A 20,260-nucleotide genomic window follows, 5' to 3' on the forward strand; every position below is an offset into this window, starting at 1 on the left:
AGTTGATTCACTTCATATACATTGTGGAAAATGCATTCATAGTTGCATAATTGCATCATGAAAAATGTATGTTTCATGTGCAGATATTGAGTACGCGTTGAAACTGTTTGATAATAGTCCTAAGTGGAATGTTGTTGTTTTGACTTGTTTGATCGCTGGGTATGAGCAACTGAGGTTACCATTTTCAATGCTTTGATTGCATTTGCTCGCAGTCGAGACATTGATACTGGGAGATACTTTTATGGTCACATGACATCTGATTGTAATGACATTCTTGCAACTTCAATTCTTGAAATGTATGCAGAATGTGGTAGCCTGAATATTGCAAGAGACTTGTTCAACAAAATGCCGAAGAGAAACATTGCTGCTTTGAACTGTATGATTAAGGTATGTCTCAGTTGAAACTGTAATTAATCATTCAACATTTTTGGATCCTTTGTTATGCATTTCTAACCAATTACACATATATTTCGTATTTAATAAAGTATCAATTTTCAACATCTACAGTTTCAATATATTCGCAGCTTCATTTGTTTCCTTGCAAAACAGGGTGGTGTCCTGATATTCAAGCAGAGACGAAGTAGTCTTAATGGTTACTAGGTGGTGGATGAAAGATATGGAAATGAGGTTTGTATGTATGGCCTTGTTTTCGCTACTCGCATCACCTTTTCAAGTTTCAGAAGATCCCATTCTAATCAGTGATTTTTTACTTCATAATTTTTCTTCTATTTGTTGACTTATGGTAAACATAACTGTGATATTTAGTTTCATTGTAATGCAAAAAATTTAGTTAAGGATGAAACTAATAGTGTTCTTAAAGAGTGAATAGATACATACATTTTGGTTATAGTCACTTCATAAAGTCAATAAACTATAACAAACGCAGTGTCAAAAATGTCAGTTTGTTCAAATAATTTGACATTGGGGAGAAAGTGAAGACCTTATTCAACACCACTAGAGAAATTATGTATATATATGGTCAAGTTGAATTATTGATAATGATTTTCCAAAACTCCAACAGCAATAAATTAAAAATTTCAGACCAATTCATTCAGCATGTTGTAACCTATTAAAGAGGTTTTGGCCCACTTGCTGGTGTGGGCTAACCTTTACATCAATTCTACCTTATCTAAATATACTTTTGATTAGGATTTTATACTGGAACATTAATTCTCATGAAAGATATCTTAACCTATAACTCATAAATGCAGCAAGCGTGGAGTTAAAATGTCCACATAATCACATATATAGCACTGTCACTTCACTTTGGCTCCCATGTGCCCTGCTTGGCTGCTTCTGTGTATGTTCAAGCAATTCACTTGACTTTGGAATATAATATCTTTTTGTATGTGTGAAGTTAATAAAAATTCAACACTAACTCTTACCATCAGTATTTAAATGCATGCTTCTTCATTATTTCCCACATAATTATCAAAACCAAAACAAAACTATTTATCATAAACCTCTTTGTCCTAAACAAAATGAAGTCATTTTCTTGCTTGTCAAGGATACTTATGTACATACACCTTCATCTTCTTTTTCTGTTTACCTTAAATATAATGTGGTTTGGTACAAACAAAACTGTGGCAGTGGCATTAGGAAACCAAACTGATTATTTGTCATTGCTTAAATTCAAAGAATCAATATCCAATGATCCAAATGGAGTCTTAGATTCTTGGAATTTTTCCATCCATTTATGTAAGTGGCGTGGAGTCACATGCAGCTCTATGCAACAAAGAGTTATAGAGTTGAACCTTGAAGGATATCAGTTGCATGGATCCATATCACCATATGTAGGCAATCTTACTTTTCTTACAACCTTGAATCTCATGAACAACAGCTTCTATGGAACAATCCCGCAGGAGTTGGGTCAGTTGCTACAATTGCAACAACTTTATCTCATCAATAACTCTTTTGCAGGAGAAATTCCTACAAACCTGACACATTGCTCCAATCTCAAAGAGTTACGTTTGGGAGGAAACAATTTGATTGGCAAAATACCGATTGAAATTGGCTCTTTGAAAAAGCTTCAATATGTGACCATTTGGAAAAACAAATTAACCGGAGGAATTCCTTCATTCGTAGGGAATCTTTCATGCTTAACGCGTTTTTCAGTTACTTCAAACAACTTAGAAGGGGATATTCCACAAGAAACATGTCGTCTCAAAAATTTGAGAGGTTTATTTATGGGTGTAAACTATTTGTCTGGTATGATTCCTTCTTGTCTTTACAATATCTCAGCACTTACTGAACTCTCACTAACCATGAATAGATTTAATGGCTCACTTCCACCCAACATGTTTTACACCCTCCCTAATCTCAAATCTTTTGAACCTGGAGGAAATCAATTCTCAGGTCCAATCCCTGTTTCCATTGCAAATGCTTCTTCCCTACAAATAATTGATTTAGGTCAAAACAATTTGGTTGGACAAGTTCCAAGTCTAGAGAAGTTACCAGATCTTTACTGGCTGAGTTTGGAATACAACTATTTCGGTAACAATTCAACTATAGATTTAGAGTTTTTAAAATATTTGACAAACTGTAGTAAACTAGAAAAGCTTTCTATATCTAATAATAAGTTTGGAGGTAGTTTGCCAAATTTCATTGGCAATTTATCCACCCATCTTAGACAGCTATATCTTGGAGGTAATATGATAACAGGAAAAATTCCCATGGAAATAGGAAATTTGGTTGGCTTAACTCTCTTGTCCATGGAACTTAACCAATTTGATGGAATTGTTCCGTCTACTTTAGGGAAGTTCCAAAATATGCAAATTTTGGATCTAAGCGAAAACAAGTTGTCAGGATATATACCACCCTTCATAGGCAATCTCAGTCAATTGTTTAGGTTGGCTGTACACAGTAACATGTTTCAAGGAAATATTCCTCCAAGCATAGGAAATTGTCAAAAGTTACAATACCTAGATCTTTCTCATAATAAACTTAGTGGATCCATACCTTTAGAGATTTTTAATCTTTTTTATTTATCAAATTTATTGAACTTGTCGCATAACTCTTTGAGTGGTAGCTTACCAAGAGAAGTGGGTATGCTAAAAAATATTAATATGCTAGATGTATCTGAGAATCAACTATCTTCTTATCTTCCTAGAACAGTTGGTGAATGTATAAGTTTAGAATACCTTCTTTTGCAAGGTAACTCCTTCAATGGAACAATACCTTCCTCTTTGGCTTCTCTCAAAGGTCTTCGATATTTAGACCTTTCAACAAATCAATTGTCTGGATCAATTCCTGATGTTATGCAGGATATCTCATGTTTAGAACACTTGAATGTTTCTTTTAACATGCTGGAAGGTGAGGTCCCGACAAATGGTGTCTTTAGAAATGCATCCAAAGTAGCAATGATTGGAAACAATAAGCTTTGTGGAGGTATTTCTCAGCTGCATCTAGCACCATGCCCTATCAAGGGTAGGAAACACCCAAAACACCATATATTCAGGCTGATAGCAGTGATAGTTAGCATGGTTTCTTTTCTTCTCATATTTTTATTTATTATAACTATCTACTGGGTAAGGAAAATAAATCAAAAAAGATCTTTCGATTCACCACCAAATGATCAAGAAGCTAAGGTTTCATTCCGAGACTTATACCAAGGAACCGATGGGTTCTCAGATAGAAACTTGATCGGATCAGGAAGTTTTGGTGATGTGTACAGAGGAAATCTTGTGTCAGAAGACAATGTTGTTGCTATAAAGGTCTTCAACCTCCAAAACAATGGAGCTCACAAGAGTTTCATTGTTGAATGTAATGCACTAAAATTTATTAGACACCGAAATTTAGTTAAGATTTTAACATGTTGTTCTAGTACAGATTACAAAGGTCAAGAATTTAAAGCCCTAGTTTTTGATTACATGAAAAATGGAAGCTTAGAACAATGGTTGCATCCCAAGGTTTTAAATGAAGAGCATACAGCAACATTGGACCTCAGTCATAGATTAAACATCATTATGGATGTTGGTTCTGCATTACATTATCTTCATAATGAATGTGAGCAATTGGTCCTTCATTGTGATATAAAGCCAAGCAATGTCCTACTTGATGATGATATGGTTGCACATGTGAGTGATTTTGGCATAGCAAGACTTGTCTCGGCCATTGGTGGTTCCTCTCATAAGAATACTAAGACAATTGGAATTAAAGGGACTGTTGGCTATGCTCCTCCAGGTATGTTCTAAATTCATGAACCTTTGATCGTTTCTTTGAATTTTCCTATGTTTTTGTGTAAACTTAATGTTTTACTAGTGGCATTGTATTAATAGCTTTTGCTACATGTTTTAGAGTATGGGATGGGTGCTGAAGTATCCACATGTGGTGATATGTATAGCTTTGGAATCCTTATGTTGGAAATGCTTACCGGTAGAAGACCCACTGATGAGGCATTTGAAGATGATCAAAATCTACATAACTTTGTTGCAACACTGTTTCCTGCTAATCTTATAAAGATCTTGGACCCACATCTTGTGTCAAAATATGCAGAAGTAGAAATACAAGATGGAAAGAGTGAGAATCTTATTCCAAGTTTAAAGGAGTGCTTAGTTTCACTTTTTAGGATTGGACTTCTTTGTTCAATGGAATCACCCAAAGAAAGAATGAATATTGTGGATGTTACTAGAGAACTTAACACAATCCATAAAGCCTTTCTCACTGGTGAGATAACCTGACATTTTTATATATTTATTTGAATCATAACTAACTCAATAATTGTTTATGGACTAATTTGATTTTTATCATCTTATTGTGCATTTCAAATTTCCTAAACTTCAAAATATAATAGTAATAATGGCCTTCTTCTTGATTTGAATTTCAGGTTTTCTGTTACAGCCCAAATATGTTAATCCCCAAGTCCAAGTTGCATTAGATATTTTAGGTCACGAGTCAAGCTCTCTTGAAGGATCTGGATCAGTCTAATTGGAGGAGTCATGGTTAGTTTGTTAGGATTATGAAATGCTATATATAAATGTATGATTATCAAGAATGAATATGAAGGAAAGTTTCTCAACTGGTTAGTCACTCTTAGTCTAATTTCTCCTCCATTAATTTTTTTTTTTGAAAACTCGGTATCCGATCCAAGGACAGAATAATTTCTCCTCCATTAATGAATACCTAAAAGGTGGTTCATTACATTTTCGCACTCATAATCAGTAACTAAAGTTGAAAAAAAAAAATCATGTCATTTTCGCTCAGTTATGCAACAGGATGCTATGAAGCATGGACTCCGACACGGACACGTCGACACTGCTTATGAAAAAAATATAGGACACTGACACCGTTACATATATGTTAATTTATTTAAAGACAATCTAAAATGAAAACTAAAATACATATGTGGAAATGCTTAGTTTACTAATTTGTTATTAACTGGATTTAGTTTGCAACATTTGATTCTGTGAAAATTTGTTCGATGTAAATTTGTCTGCAACCTACTAGTTGCTATAGATAAGTAATGTGGTATTGCTTTCTAATTCAATGAAGTGAGAATTGATACTTCTCTCATATTTATCTTCATTTTCCTAAGAATTGTCATGGTATAGTTAATTCAATGGGTGTTGATTTAATCAAATCTTTATTGAAATTTTTGTTTGATTCTTAAGCATCTTAAACTATTTTCTTAACATTTTATTGTTAATATGAAACTATGGTTTTTTATTTGTCTGCTTTAGGTAAAAAGATTTGGCTGGATTTAGTTCAACCAACTATATTTAAATAAGTGACAAGGTAAGGTGTCCAATAAGTTTTTATGCCATATAAAACCTTATCAGCATGAAGACCTGATATAATCAATTAGTTTGTTAGATTTTAACTTTGGTTTTTGATTAAACAATAATTAGATAGCTATATATACTGATTTCTAATCTTGTCTTTACTCAGTTCAATGTAATCAGAATTACCCTACTCTCTATATGTACTGATTTCACACACAATTTTTCTGATATTTCCTCTTCAATGTCAATAAAGAGCTCTACATCTAATATGTTATCAGAGCCTAAAACAACCCAAAAAATATGAGAAGGCAAACATATCAATTTGCTTCTATATATTCATACTGAGCATATAATAATAACAATATCATTTACAAATCCGATATAAAAAAAATCTATGGCGAATTTTGAGTAGACACACTTGTACAAGCCTCTCTACTAATGCACCAGACACTACTCCTGTTTGGTGTAGCTATTATCACATCTTTGGATTTAGCATCAAATGATTTGAGTTCTAAATCTGAAGTACTGTCACAACATTTTCCATCTGCTTTGTTTATCTTTTGAAGTAAGGATTGCTTAATATGTGAATCCACCATCCAAGTTTCAGAGATATTTATTCCAGGGGAGCAACTTAGTGAGTTAGAACTGCTTAGACAATCCTCTTGTAATATATCTCCTATTCTAGACAATATGCTGAAGGCTAAATTTCCAAGAACTCTTGAATAAGCTTCCATAATGGAATGTCCAATATCCTACAAAGATAACGACATAAATCAAATCACATTACCACTGAATTAGGAAAAACTCTTTGGCCACATGTATAACAAAATGGCTTGATAAACTGTTGGTTTCTTTAGTTTAGAAAGGCTGGAATGTAGATGGAACAGATAAAAGTATAACAAAAAATATGTACTCGTATGTTTCATCAATCAGAATAATTTGTCAAATGCGTTATACTAAAAAACTTACCTTGCCATATTGAACTTTAGCAGCATCAAGAAATGTTTGAGGAAGATTAGGATATCTGATTTTAAGCAGCTGTAAAAGTGTTTCAGCACGGTCCAATAATAACTCCAATTTATCAGCTTCTGACATAGGGCCCTTCACAAAAGACCATGAGGTTCGAACCGGTGATTTGCCAGTGACTTGTTCCATAGTTCTCTCTTTCAACGAGAATATAACAGCTTCCAATTTATTAATGGTCTCAAGGGCCATATGTTCAGATTTTAAATTGAGAGATTTAATCATGTCTTCTCCAGAAGTTGATTCAGCTGTCAAAACCTTGTGCAGTTCTTGTCCAAGGTTTGCCTTTCCAGACTGCAACAAAGACACATTCAACATATCAATGAAGATCAATTTAATTTATTAAACATCAGACTGCAACATAAACACAATCAAATGCCAAGAACCAAATCACATATCAAGTGTATACGGTTAAAAGCCTTCGATGCATTAGAATTTATTTGCTTGAAGTTATTCAACATTACAAAACTATTACCTTTGCAAGTGCATCTCTAATAACCATTGGCACAGGCATTTCAAGCAACACATTATCATTGATAGATTTGGCAGCCTTGAATACTTGGCGTACCACCTTCCCCTGATGAACCAACCTCTTTCTTTCGGTATCAGAAAGCCCAGTTTTTGGTACTTGAGGTGAGGGAAGCCACCATCTTTTACTATGCCGCACACTCATGTCTTTCCCTTCAGTCCGGCTTCCTCCCTCTCCATACCAGAACTCTGTTTTCACCATTGAATCAAGTGCATCCTGTCAACAAATAATCCAAACAAAATGTTGCACTTAGCAGCCTAATATGTTGCTAGTAAAAATCTCGTTCAAAATTGCACAGATGTAGAAAACAAATGACATAAGACTTTTCTTAGAATAGCTAAATTTGAAAGAAAAAAAGTAGAACGTTAAAGATCACTGTTGATTGGAATAAAGAGATGACATACGATAAGCATACAGTCCAACTTCTGGAGTGCTGGAAGATTCATGTGAATGTCTGCACGAGCTTTAGGCGTCATTATCTGTTCCAAGAACAAAACTTTCTTATTTGGTGGCAAAGGGATGTATAAAATAGTTTACTTTTTCTTAACTAGCTGAAATGAAAAATACCTCAAAGATTCTACCATTGGCATTGTTTTGCTTAGCAGGAACTAGCTCAACCATATAGTTAGTAGGAGACAGTAACCAGTCCATTTCTCTTCGCCATTTGCTCTTTCTTTCTTCAGATAGCGGTTCCAATTTCCATAGCTCACCAAAAACAGTAACTGTGTATTATCATATAAGTACAAACATTGGTATCAAAAAATGAACCGAAAGAAAAATAGAAATTAATAAGAAACTGTTCATGTACTCTTGCAAGTGAAATTCTATTGATTCTATTAGTTGAGAGATTTTTATGTTTTTGGTGTTTGAACATAAAAACATCATAAGCTTCAAGTGGAAAATAATAAATTTTAGTTCACTTCTGCTATAAATTTGTTTACATGATCATTGAATTATACTATGAAGAATGTTTCAATACTCAGCACCAAATTAGACACTCGTAGTCAACAACGTCACAATCTTAGATAAACCTGAAACGAATCATGTTAATTTTGATAGACTAGATATTTTAACAGTTATTATGATGTAATATAATGTTAACTTCATAAATTGAAGATGTAATTTATCTTTTTAAATAGTTAAGTTTGTGATGGCATAAGAAGGCATACCTGATAAGTTTGTGATGGCATTAGACAGTGCCAAAGCTGTAGTAATGCCCTTAGTTCCTCCAGTAACATCTTCACCAAGTAAGAGCTTTGAAAAATTTTCCTTCATGGCTTCAATATCTGAATGTTGGATTGCATAAGAAGGTTTCTCTTTGACATGAAAATGTTGCGGACTTTCTGAGAGTTCCCATTCCTCAAGTCCTTGTTCATCCTCCCTTTTCATTGTTAAACACTTTGAAGAGAATGATCCAAACGCATCTTTGCTTGAAGAACAGCTTGAATCATCGTCATCAAATGAATCGGTTATGCCTCCGTCTCCTCTACTTGTTCTGCTTTCTTCTTCATAAGACTGATTGTTTAGAATGCAACTCTCAAGGCCATTATATGTCATAATTCCTGAAAGGTTCCATTATAAAAACTAATAAATATTTATGATTTTCCAAAAGGGGTTATGCTTAAATGTAAAAATATTATTACATATAACCAAATATAGTCTAGTACAAAGTGAAATCTTTGACACAAAAAAAACTAAGCAAAAACTAAAATGAAACTTGCTGTCAATACCAAAACAATGCAAGAATATATTCTCTGCTGTTGGACAAATAACCTATGCAGGCATACATCCAAAAATAGCATATGACTAAACAGCATGGTTTCCAATTAATTAAAACATGATATATTTTTGGTCACATAAAGTAACTTTAATTCGTCCCTTTGAGCTTAGCTCAGTTGGTAGGACAGGCATAATATATGCAGGGGCCGGTGAATTTCTTGCCACTAAGCTACTTAAACAAAAAAAAAAAAAAAAAAAAAAAAAAAAAAAAAACATCATTACCCAATTAATTTTTATTATTTAGGCTTACTGAAATCTAAATTATTTGCATTATTATTGGCAAATAGCTCAACTAGGCTCATTTGAAAAAAGTAATTCACAAATACTAAAGAACTTTGAATAAGGAAGGGAAAAAAAACAAATATGTATGTCACAAATGGTCAAAAGTGAATAATTAAGATTCTATCACATCTCTATCACGGATATCTTTTACTTTGTAGTTGATACAAACTTTTATACGGCTTCCAAACAATGTCAAGGATATCTCTGCAAATGCAGTTGATCATGACATATTGATGTACTATTGTATGTTATTATTGCAGAAATACACATGTTGTTTATGTCATAGTAATACTAACATGGCATATCAATTAAAAGATCATTTTTGTTAATCACTTGAATTTTTATTAAACTTTATCGCTTTTAAGAATGTTTGCTAGATCTAACACCTTAGTGGTTCACACCTTTGAGAAGTTTTTTTTTGAGCAAAACTCTTGAGAAGTCATAGATTATATATAATTATAAACCACATATAGTCACGTGCAAGTATTATTGGTGACATTTTTTATTTTAATTTCAAGTTTGGTCAGAGAACTTGAGAACCAATTAGTACGTTAGTACAGATCAATCATTCAATATATAATAACAAGATTATGCACACACATATCATAGATTTATACAATCACAAGATTAAAGTGTTTAAAAGTTTCATGAGCTTATTTTTCAACAAAAAAAAAAAGTTCCATAAGCTTATAAACACTAATGTTTTTCTTTTGATGTCCACTTTAATGTATTTTTACTTGTAAAAAAAGAACTTTCATGTTTTTTTAATTTTGATCTTTTCATAAAAAGGTGAACAAAGGGAAAGGTTTTGATATATTTATTTTCTAAACTAATAAATTAACGATCATGTGTATGAATTAAAAAGCTATTTCTCAGCTTTTGTATTTTAAAAAATATTATTTCATAAAAAAAATATAAAAAAAATAAAAACATGATTACATTGTTTATAAGCACTATATTAATTTTTTTTACATTTTATCGTAAAAGAATATTTAATATTCACTATTATAAGTAATAAAAATTCATAAACTCCACGGTACATTCGGATTAATAGATTCTATGTTACGTCAATTTGAACTTGCTCGATTTGTTCAATTGCCCCCTTATAACTTTTAAGAATATCATTTAACTACTAGTATTAATTTAACGACAAATAAAATTATCGAATGAACAAATGGTGTTTATACAAATATCACATGTATCGATCTGGAGTTATGTCCATAGAAGACTTGCTCCTACTACTATTACGTTTAATATGAGACAAAAGTTTTGAAGACACGAAGAAGCTTCCGAGGCAATGATAGGATAGAACAATGATTGCATCTAACTCAAGCATTTCAATCCTAATAATGAGAAAGAAAGAAAAAAAGAGCCAAGAAGGAGAGAAGAGAGCCCCACAAAAGGATCCTATCCAAATAGCAAGTAATTTGTAATATTAAAATGCGGGTGGTGGTACTCCTATCTCAACATGAATTTGAGTATACACATTCAAACAAAAAAAAAAAAACATAATATTAATTTAGTGTCCTTAAAAAAAACATATTATTGAAGGTTTGCCTTCATTGTCATTATCAAAAAAACAAATAAAAGATTTGTCAAAGTTAATTAGTCCAATTGATAAAGATTTAGCTCATATCTAACAAGGATGCGGGTTCGAATCTTGTTGTCTTTTAGCTTGTGATTTGCATATTTTTCGCATAATCTCATTGTTTGTTTGAGTTTTGTTACCTAGTAGATACTTTCTATGTTTTGTAATCTTCAGTAGGAACCAGGTCAACAATCTTAGCTTCGATCAATGATTCACCAATCTAACCGGTGATCCCGTGTCTTGATCAGATCAATCGCCGGTTTGGGTTTTAAACCACCCGCTACCCCACGGTGAAGCCACAAACTAAATTTTGTGAGTGTCCTTGAGAAGGACCATGGAGTGGAAGTAAAACGGGTAGTAGTTAGGCCTAATAAAAACACTGATGGTCCACCACAAACACGTCTTGTTAATGTATTACCCACCTTCAGATTGTGATTTGAAACATCATACTAACCTTACACATCAACCTCCTACATGCTTGATCTAAATCAAAACGACAACACCCTTATCACATCTAAAATGATAGAACATAACAAATGGTTCAAGTTGTGGGATGCCACCCTTTGTCTTTAGGGCTACACATCATTTTCATCCTTAAAACGGTAAGCATCTTTGAAGAGTGATGACATTTATGACGAATAGATGGCTCTCAATTTTAATTATAGTTTTGTCATCATTTCATAAATTTGGTGAAGTATGAAGTCCTCATTATCTCACAAATTTGTAAGAAAAATAACTAATCCATTGTAAGAGAAATATATGTATAGTTGGTCAGAAAACCCTGAAATCTTCTCTATTTTAAATTGAGACAGCATCTCCTTACTTTAAATTTAAGTAACCAAAATATTTAATCGCAAATGAAACTTTAGTGTGGAAGTTATTTTCATTGGACCACTAGCTACAATCCATTGGCAAACAATTCTCATCTTAAGAGTCCTTTCTGTGGATATCATTACAAGATGATTAGAGTCGTCTTCAACTCACTATCATTACAATAAAATTTAAAAAATAAAAAAAAAAAATGAGCCATAGTAAACTTAAATATTAAGCAAAACGAAACAGAAGTCATACCTTTTATATATTTTAAAATTCTGTGGAATTTTAATGTATCCTTTATCTTTTCAAAACAAAAAATGTATCCTTTTATGTTGAGACAGCTATCTTTTTTTAATGTGAAGTTTATGTGCTTGGTATGTCGCATAAAACAATAGCGAAGGTTTAATGCCTATTTATGACTCGTGAGGGTGGGACTGTAGGACAGGTATAAATGTGTCCTACAATAAAGGACTTGCTCAAACATAGAATGATAGAAATATAGTCTAGAACTAGTTTCTTTAGAAACATAGAGAGAAGTAGCTATGCATTTCAAATTCAAATCTAGGTCAAATACAACCATAGACAAAGTAACAAAAATAAATAAGTTTGTGAGAGAAAACGGTTACCAAATAGTTATGATTTTATCCTACTAACATAGGATAAATAATTAACAAAACAAACTATAGTTTATAATTAGGTGACTCTTAATTCTGTTAAAAAAAAAAAGACTCTTAGGAACAATTAAAAGTATGTACTTACTCTCATGGTCATGAAAATCAATGCTGATTTTCTTCCCTCTGCTGCAGCAAGCTAGTCCTTTCTTCATTCTAAACATCTCTTTCACTTTAACAAATGTACTGTGGCTTCAATAACTCTTACTCTGACACCGTCACCAACAATGTCCAAAATATATTATTCTGTACAATTTTCAATATTTTTCAATTTCTAAAATAATAATAATAACAATGCCCACACTATGAAATTTCGAAATTAATGCAGACTCAGGAAGCAATGGGCCATAATGTCACAGCATAGTGTTCCTAAGCATTTATTTTTACGTACCAAGTCACGTTCATGTACAAATTAGTAATTACTACCTCTGTCCCTTATCATAGGACCTTTTTAGAAAAAAAATTATCCCTTATTATAAGACTTTTTTGATATTTTTAAATGCATTAATTATTTCTTTAAAAAATTACCCCTATTTACTCTACATATTTTTTTGAAAAGCAATAAATTCTTTTTTTTCTTTGATGAAAGAACATCAATAAGTTTAGTGGGAAAACAAGAGTGATTCCAAATTTTTGTAGAAAAAAAGAAAAGAAAGGGAAAGGTTATTCACGTTTCAATTTTTTGTGTTGTTTTCCAACTAGTCTACATTCAATATACAAGGTTCATTCACGTTCATTTTCACAATGAAAAATTAATTTGGTGCATTATTTAAGTAGTAGTGGGTAATTAATATAGGAAAATAATGAATTGTGATTTTAATTATTAGAAGGGTAAACATGGAAAAATAATATCATTTGTCAACAAATTTAACACAATAATCAACTTTCTTAAAAACCGTAATTTTTTTTAAAAGGTCCTATAATAAAGAACGGATGTAGTACAATATACATCCAACGAATTTAAAAGAAAAAATGTCACAATCAGCTATTGATTCGCTCAAATATCATACTTATGTTAAAAATACTATATACTATATTAACTAAAAAAAATTACAAAATTAAGTTATCCACGTCCAAATCAATTATTCACCAAGGATAGCCCAAAGTCTCATTATAAAATTACAGGCCACCTAAATTAATAATGTGACATACGTTTGTAACATATACGGATCATTTCGCTAAAAAAGCATAATTACACTAACAAATTTTAAATGATTCCTTAAAAAAAATGATCATAACAAAATAGATAAATCAAGTAATTGAAATAATTAATGAATTGTAATGAATGTCAAATCCTTCTATAAAACTCGAGTTTAATTTATCTCTTGATCAAACTCGAGATAACTATAACTTATATCTATAAGAATCGAATAGTTAACACCAACGAGAATCCATCATAACCATCCTAATAACTTCTAAAATGAAAATATAATTGGTTAAATCTTTAAATAATTCATACACGGGGCAAAAAGGTAAAAGTGCATAACAAAAGGTACTCATTATGGTGACTTTATAGTCAAAAGAATCAGAAAGAGAGTCTGAAACCAGAACAGTAAAAAATACACTGGTTCGTGGTTACGCAGATTCCACTCTGTATCTAATTTCTGCTTAAAAAATAATTAAAAAAGTTTCTCAAAAGCAAATGAGGATTGAGGAAGATCCAATAAAAAAGACACACAAAAAATCAAAAAGATAGAAAAATGCTTTCTGCAACGTTCATTACAAAAAAAAAATTAAAAAAAAAAATAACAAAATTAATATGAAGTTTTAAGCTGAAAAAAAAAAATAACAAAATAGTAGAATAGAACATACCTTAGATTGCATTGTTATGCAGTGAAAGATTCAATGCTGATGGTGATGTAAAGCTTAAGCATATAGCAATGATGAAGAAGAGTGGTGAGAGTTCAATATTGCAGAGAGAGAGAGAGAGTTGAGAGGAGAGAAATTTATGAAGGAATGGATTTAAGAATGGAGAGATGAAGGAGGCTCTTATGAACAGTAACTGAATTTGGACCGTTGAATTTGATTGGACCTGGTTTAGATTAGACGGTTAAGATTGAAAATGGGATTGGTAAAGTGGGGTCCTTTTGGGGTAGCGACCTATCATATCAATATCAGTATCAGTAGCAGTTTATATTAATTGTGAATCAAGTTTTTGGATTTTCAATTTTCAAATTGTGGTTAGTGGTTACTATTACATGGGGATGAGAATAGGCTAGGTTGAAGTAGGCTTTGCAAGGCCTAAGTCTGATAAGTCATATTTTTTTAAAGCCTTGAGTCTGACATGCGATTTTTCATAGGCTTACTTTTTAAGCTTGAGTCTGACCTTCTGAAAGTATGATACGGCATGATAGTCTGTTTAAAAGTTTATATCTTATGAACATCTTTAAATAAGTTTAAATGGACTAGCAAACTAATAATAATTCAATTAAATTAAACGAGTAAATAGTCAATTTCCCCTCTGAAATTGTAAGTTTCGTCAATTGCCTCCCGAAATTAACAAAACTTCAATTACCCCCTGAAATTGCATAACGTTAATCAATTTACCCCTCCGTCAAATTTTTCTGTTAATTGTTTACGGTTATGATCAAATACCCCCTGAAATTTTGCACTTATATGCAAAATGCCCCCTAAACTTAAAAATTTAGATTTTTTTCTTACCAAAAATCATACATTTAGTTCTTCAAGTAGTATATTGTACCTATTGTCATAAAAATTCTATTCACAAGAAAATGAATGAATATATGCCAAAGAAATCATGGTTTTGTCATGTGCATCATTTTCATTCATATTTATCAACAAGCCTTGTTTCTTCTTCCTTCTGCAGATATTAACATATGGACACACAATTATCAAAGACTTGTGTACTTTATGACTGCATACTCTAACATGATTACCAACTTGTGTAAAAAAAAGTCTTCTATATATGTATATATTTAAAACACATGAGAGTAACATATCTTCCATAAAGATTTATATTACCAATAGCTGCATAAACATACATTTCATACATATTTATACGATCAATAATTGTTAATTTGTTTGCCTTTAATATCTTTTGAGTCAAGGATAAAAAAAAAATATATATATAAATTTTCAAGTTTAGGGGGCATTTTGCATATAAGTGCAAAATTTCAGGGGGGATATTTGATTATAACCGTAAACAGTTAATAGAAAAATTTGACATAGGGGGTAAATTGATTAACGTTATGCAATTTCAGGGGGTAATTGATGTTTTGTTAATTTCAGAGGGGTAATTGATGAAACCTACAATTTTAGGGGGGAAATTGACTATTTACTCTAAATTAAACTCTCTTTTGATAATCAACACGAGATTTTAGGAAATTCGACTATATATTGTATCATATTTCTATTCTAATTTAATATATTTATATATGCAAAAAATTAAGGTATACTAATAAAGCTTAAATTATTATTACACTACCAAAAAAAAGCTTAAATTATTTAAAAAAATTACAAATTTATATTTTAATTCAAAGTACAAAATATAATATAATAAATAATAAATAATATTATTTATATTACTTAAATAGGTCGGCCTAATAGGCTTAAGAGGCTTTTTGGGAGGCTTGTGTTCTGGCCTTTTAAGCTAAATAGGTTTAAAAAAATTCTAAGTCTTCTCTATTTAACAAAAAAGTATGGTGTGGTCTGGCCTGTCGTAGGCTAGGTCGTTAGCCCCTGTAGGTCGGTGTTAGCCAATATTTTTAAAGGCTATCATTAAATGCAGTCAAAGTAGGTTGACCTTGTAATCGAAGGAATTGTTCTTTTATCCTTATCGAAGTTGGGCTTACTGGAGATACTTGAAGGTACGTATCTCGGTTCGACAGACAGAAAACTCTCGAAGGGCAGTTTCTTTTTGGATAAGGTCAAAACAACGGATATTTTCAAGACACATTCGAAATTCAAATCGAATGGATAAGTTTCGTTAGTTACTGCAGTTATAGTTTTAAATTCAAATATAGGCAGTTATTTCTATTTGTATAAATTAATAGTAGTTTTTCCTAGGGAAAAAAGGGTCACAATTCTATCATACAAAAACTTACACTCAAATTATCCGCATGGAAGAGATAAATGAGTCACAAGTTGCAATGTATGAACATGTGTACCAATTTACATTCAATAAATACACTTTAAGTTCATTTTCTTAAAATGTCTTTGCAATTTACAATTTACTTGTTTCTTTTGAGCAATTCATTTACAGTTATTTACACCGATTTCGATTGGGTTCAAATGGGTTGAATTCAATTGCTTTTTCTTACTTTATTTTATTTATCAAGTTCTTCAAGAATAATATTAAGTTTTTGGAAAATAACAAAACACAATATGTCCTTAAGATTTACTGGTTAATCTTGCAAGTAAATATTTTTAAACCTGCGGTTGTTTGCCAAAATTCAGTGTAAACAGCCGGCCTAGCTTATTCCCATACCTACTCTTACTCTCTTTAGTTCTCTCACTCCTCATTCTACATTAGCTACTATTAAAGCTAAATTGTTATTTTCTTCCTTAACTATTTGTTTGGTATCGTTCTGGTTCCATAAATGATAAAAAAAAAAATATGTTTCAGTACTTTAATTTTATCTTTACATTTTTTTGTCCTTCCGTTATATTTGTGAAAAAAACTGTTAATTTATGGACATGTGTCATTTTGACTTTAGTTAAAAATTTAATTCATCTTCTTCATCTTTTTCATTCATCTCCTTCATCCATTTCTGGAAATAGGAAGAACAACAACATTGTCAACAACAAAAATACAATAACAAACAATAAGAACCTAGAAGCAAACCTGGAAAAACAAAAAAGAAATTGATAAGATGATAATAATGATAATTTACGAAATTGATAAGCTGATAATAACAATAATTCACGAAATTAATAAAAAAAAACGTGAAAAAAGAACGAAAAAGAATGATGAACAGATCGGAGCAAACCTAGAAGTAATGCGGTGAATGAGAAAGCGGCGGAGAAGAAGCAATGAAAAGAGAAATTGTTGAAAAAATTGGAACGAAAATGTTGTGGTTCATGTAAGCTTTTTTCGTGAAATTTAAATTGATTTATTGTTATGCATTTGTTTTCGTTAACGCTAACTAAATTTACTAATTGTTTTGTAGAGGGCTAAGGATCTTATCAAAATGGATATGTCATCTCAGAGAGTGTATAAGAATTTTAATGATGATTCATGTGGTGTTTGTGGAGACGGGGAGATTTAATTTGCTGTGATAGTTGTCCTCCCAGCTTTTCATCAAAGTTGTCTGGATATAACAGATAGTCTACCACCTTCTAGTAGACTATCTACTATATCCAGAAAACTTTGATGAAAAACTGAAAGAACTGCTATCACAGCAAATTAGATCTCCCCCATCTCCACAATCAGCACAAGAATCATCATCAAGGTCCTTATACACTCTCTGAGATGAGATCTTTAACCCTGTACAAAACAACTAATAAATTTAGTTAGCGTTAATGAAAACAAATAAATGCATAACAATAAATCAATTTAAATTTCATGAAAAAGCTTACATGAATCGCATCATTTCAGTTCCAATTTTTTCAACTTCCATTGTGTATGAAACATCTCTTGCGGGTGTTGTTTATGCGTCAAATTCATCTTCTTATATGAACAATTTACTCATCACTCTTCTGCAAAAAGGAAAACATAATTAACATGATAGAAAAAACTAAACACCTAAACAACAGTAAAAGAAAAGATATATGATACCCACACTCCATTTAATGCGTCTCAAGAACTTGCGGTATGTATTTTCAATGGTGGTACATCCTCGGAAGTAGTCCACACCAACACAAAGGAAGCGTGTCTTGCCTAGATGTCCCACTCGAAGATCAAATTCTACTTCATGATATTTTCACAGATGTAGAAGATTAGAGATGAAGATGATGAACTCTCGAGAAGAGACATGAAGTTGTGGTGAATTACCCTAATTTTAACCTTTTTTATGTCTTTCATTTTATAGATTCCACGTAATCTTATCCTATCACACGTTGCCACGTCATCTAAAGTTTGTCACATCGATAAAAAAAATTAAATCAATAAAGACTAAAAGTGACGGTTTAGAATACTGCATAGATAAAAAATAAAATATTAATTATAGGGATTAAAGTCTGAATTTTCTCATATATCAAAAGTATATTTTTTTTGTTCTTTTTACTAATTAAGTATAAACAAAATTAGTCATGTGGTCCTTTAATGTAATTTCAGACAACGATTTAGTTATTTAACTTTTTTTCATGTTATCTTGGTCCTTTTGGTCCATTTGCATATGAATTTGTAACCTTCAAATCTATGATTTTATTTTTCACTGATCTCACAATCTTTAAATTTATGGTCCCTCACATGTATTTGTATACAAATCTTAGCCTTAAATCTTGAAAGTCCATATGCAACTGGACCAAAATGACATGAAAAAAAAGGATTAAATCGTTATATGGAATGAAGCTAACGAACCACAAGAGAAATTTTCCTAAAGTATATTTGAAGTTTGAATCTTCCTTTAAGTATATCGGATATAACTTCTTTAGCATTTTAATTTATTTTTTATTTCAATATATATATATATATATATATATATATATATATATATATATATATATATATATAGATATATATATATTGGCATGGATGGTAAAAAGAAATTATAATACTCTCCCATGTTTTTATCTTGTTGAAAAGTGACTCAAAAATGTGTATTCTGTCTGTCAAATTCGGTGGCCGAATGGTTCCACATGGGGGCCGAATTTTTAACCAGTTTTTTGGTGACTTTTGTCTCGTAAAAAATCGGTGGCCAAACAGGTGCATTCGGTGGCCAAATTTGCGTGCAGCAAAAATCAGAATCGCGGTTTTGGGCCTGTTTTGTTCCAATTTTTGAGGGATGCTTTCCACTATAAATATAAGCCTTGTATCAGATTATTATGTGTGTAGAAAACAGGGTTTAGAAGCCAACATACAAACTAGTGTTTATAGAGAATTTCTCTTAGCAACAAACACTAGGGTTAGGATTGTTTTTGATTCACCTTGAACAAAACACTGTTAGGATTGAGTCTCTTGGTCACGGGAAGAGATTGAGACTAGGGTAGAATTAGGTTTGAAGACTGATTCTTGTAACCCTGAATATCTCTTTGTAAATAAACTCATATCATTATAGTGGAACGGAGAGCTGCTCTCTCCCCTAGAGTAGGTCATCATTAGACTGAACTGGGTAAACAGATTCTTGTGTTCTCCTTCTTCCTTTATCTCTTGTTGTTTATTTTTGTTTGAATTAAATTGTCACCCGCTTGATTTGATTGCTTGGTTTTAATTTGCTCCACGCATCAAGTTTATTATTGGTGTGGTTTTCACAATGAATTCACAACAATTCACCGAGGGGGCAAAGGTCAAATTAATAACCAGGTATCATGGGTTCGAAGTGGGATATTGAAAAGTTTACCGGTAGTAACGACTTCGGGTTGTGGAAGGTAAATATAAGGGCAATTCTAATTCAACAAAAGTGTGTTGAAACATTGAAGGGAGAAGCACAGATGCCTGCGGATCTAACACTTGTTGAGAAGACTGAGATGAATGATAAAGCTGTCAGTGCCATCATTCTGTGTCTTGGGGATACGGTATAGAGAGAGTTAGCAAGGGAGACTATTGTTGTGTCTATGTGGAATAAACTTGATTCATTGTGCATGACCAAGTCCTTGGCACATAGACAATGTCTGAAACAACAACTCTACTTTAACCGAATGGTGGAGTCAAAACCGATAATGGAGCAACTGACGGAGTTCAATAAGATTATTGTTGATTTGGCGATTATAGATGTAAATCTGGATTACGAGG

At 31.8% G+C, this 20,260-nt stretch overlaps 2 protein-coding genes and 1 long non-coding RNA gene across 5 annotated transcripts; 1 reads left to right on the forward strand and 2 right to left on the reverse strand.

Moving 5' to 3' along the window:
- Window positions 1-1,210: 1,210 nt before the first annotated feature.
- Window positions 1,211-5,028, forward strand: LOC11413493 (probable LRR receptor-like serine/threonine-protein kinase At3g47570). Its single transcript, XM_003612473.4, has 3 exons — window positions 1,211-4,182; window positions 4,297-4,665; window positions 4,826-5,028. Exons 1-3 carry the CDS (start codon window positions 1,482-1,484, stop codon window positions 4,924-4,926), a joined length of 3,171 nt encoding a protein of 1,056 aa, XP_003612521.2. The 5' UTR covers window positions 1,211-1,481; the 3' UTR covers window positions 4,927-5,028.
- An 899-nt stretch (window positions 5,029-5,927) lies between these two features.
- Window positions 5,928-14,376, reverse strand: LOC11409434 (rop guanine nucleotide exchange factor 14). Of its 3 annotated transcripts, none has more exons than XM_003612474.4 (8): window positions 14,221-14,376; window positions 12,497-12,654; window positions 8,442-8,834; window positions 7,840-7,994; window positions 7,677-7,751; window positions 7,219-7,488; window positions 6,690-7,037; window positions 5,928-6,472 (listed from the first exon to the last, which is right to left on the reverse strand). In XM_003612474.4, exons 2-8 carry the CDS (start codon window positions 12,570-12,572, stop codon window positions 6,113-6,115), a joined length of 1,677 nt encoding a protein of 558 aa, XP_003612522.1. In that variant the 5' UTR covers window positions 12,573-12,654; window positions 14,221-14,376; the 3' UTR covers window positions 5,928-6,112. The 3 variants fall into 3 exon arrangements, with proteins under 3 accessions (XP_003612522.1, XP_024640406.1, XP_039690200.1); XM_024784638.2 differs by having other exon boundaries at window positions 12,497-12,617; window positions 14,221-14,369; XM_039834266.1 differs by lacking the exon at window positions 12,497-12,654 and having other exon boundaries at window positions 14,221-14,344.
- Window positions 14,377-17,274: 2,898 nt separating this feature from the next.
- On the reverse strand, window positions 17,275-18,449 carry LOC112421704 (uncharacterized). The gene is made up of 2 exons (XR_003011915.2): window positions 18,150-18,449; window positions 17,275-18,066 (listed from the first exon to the last, which is right to left on the reverse strand). It is a non-coding gene; the product is annotated as an uncharacterized lncRNA (long non-coding RNA).
- Between the last annotated feature and the right edge of the window lie 1,811 nt (window positions 18,450-20,260).

The sequence above is a fragment of the Medicago truncatula genome, chromosome 5 (assembly GCF_003473485.1).
Source record: "Medicago truncatula cultivar Jemalong A17 chromosome 5, MtrunA17r5.0-ANR, whole genome shotgun sequence".
NCBI lineage: Eukaryota > Viridiplantae > Streptophyta > Magnoliopsida > Fabales > Fabaceae > Medicago > Medicago truncatula.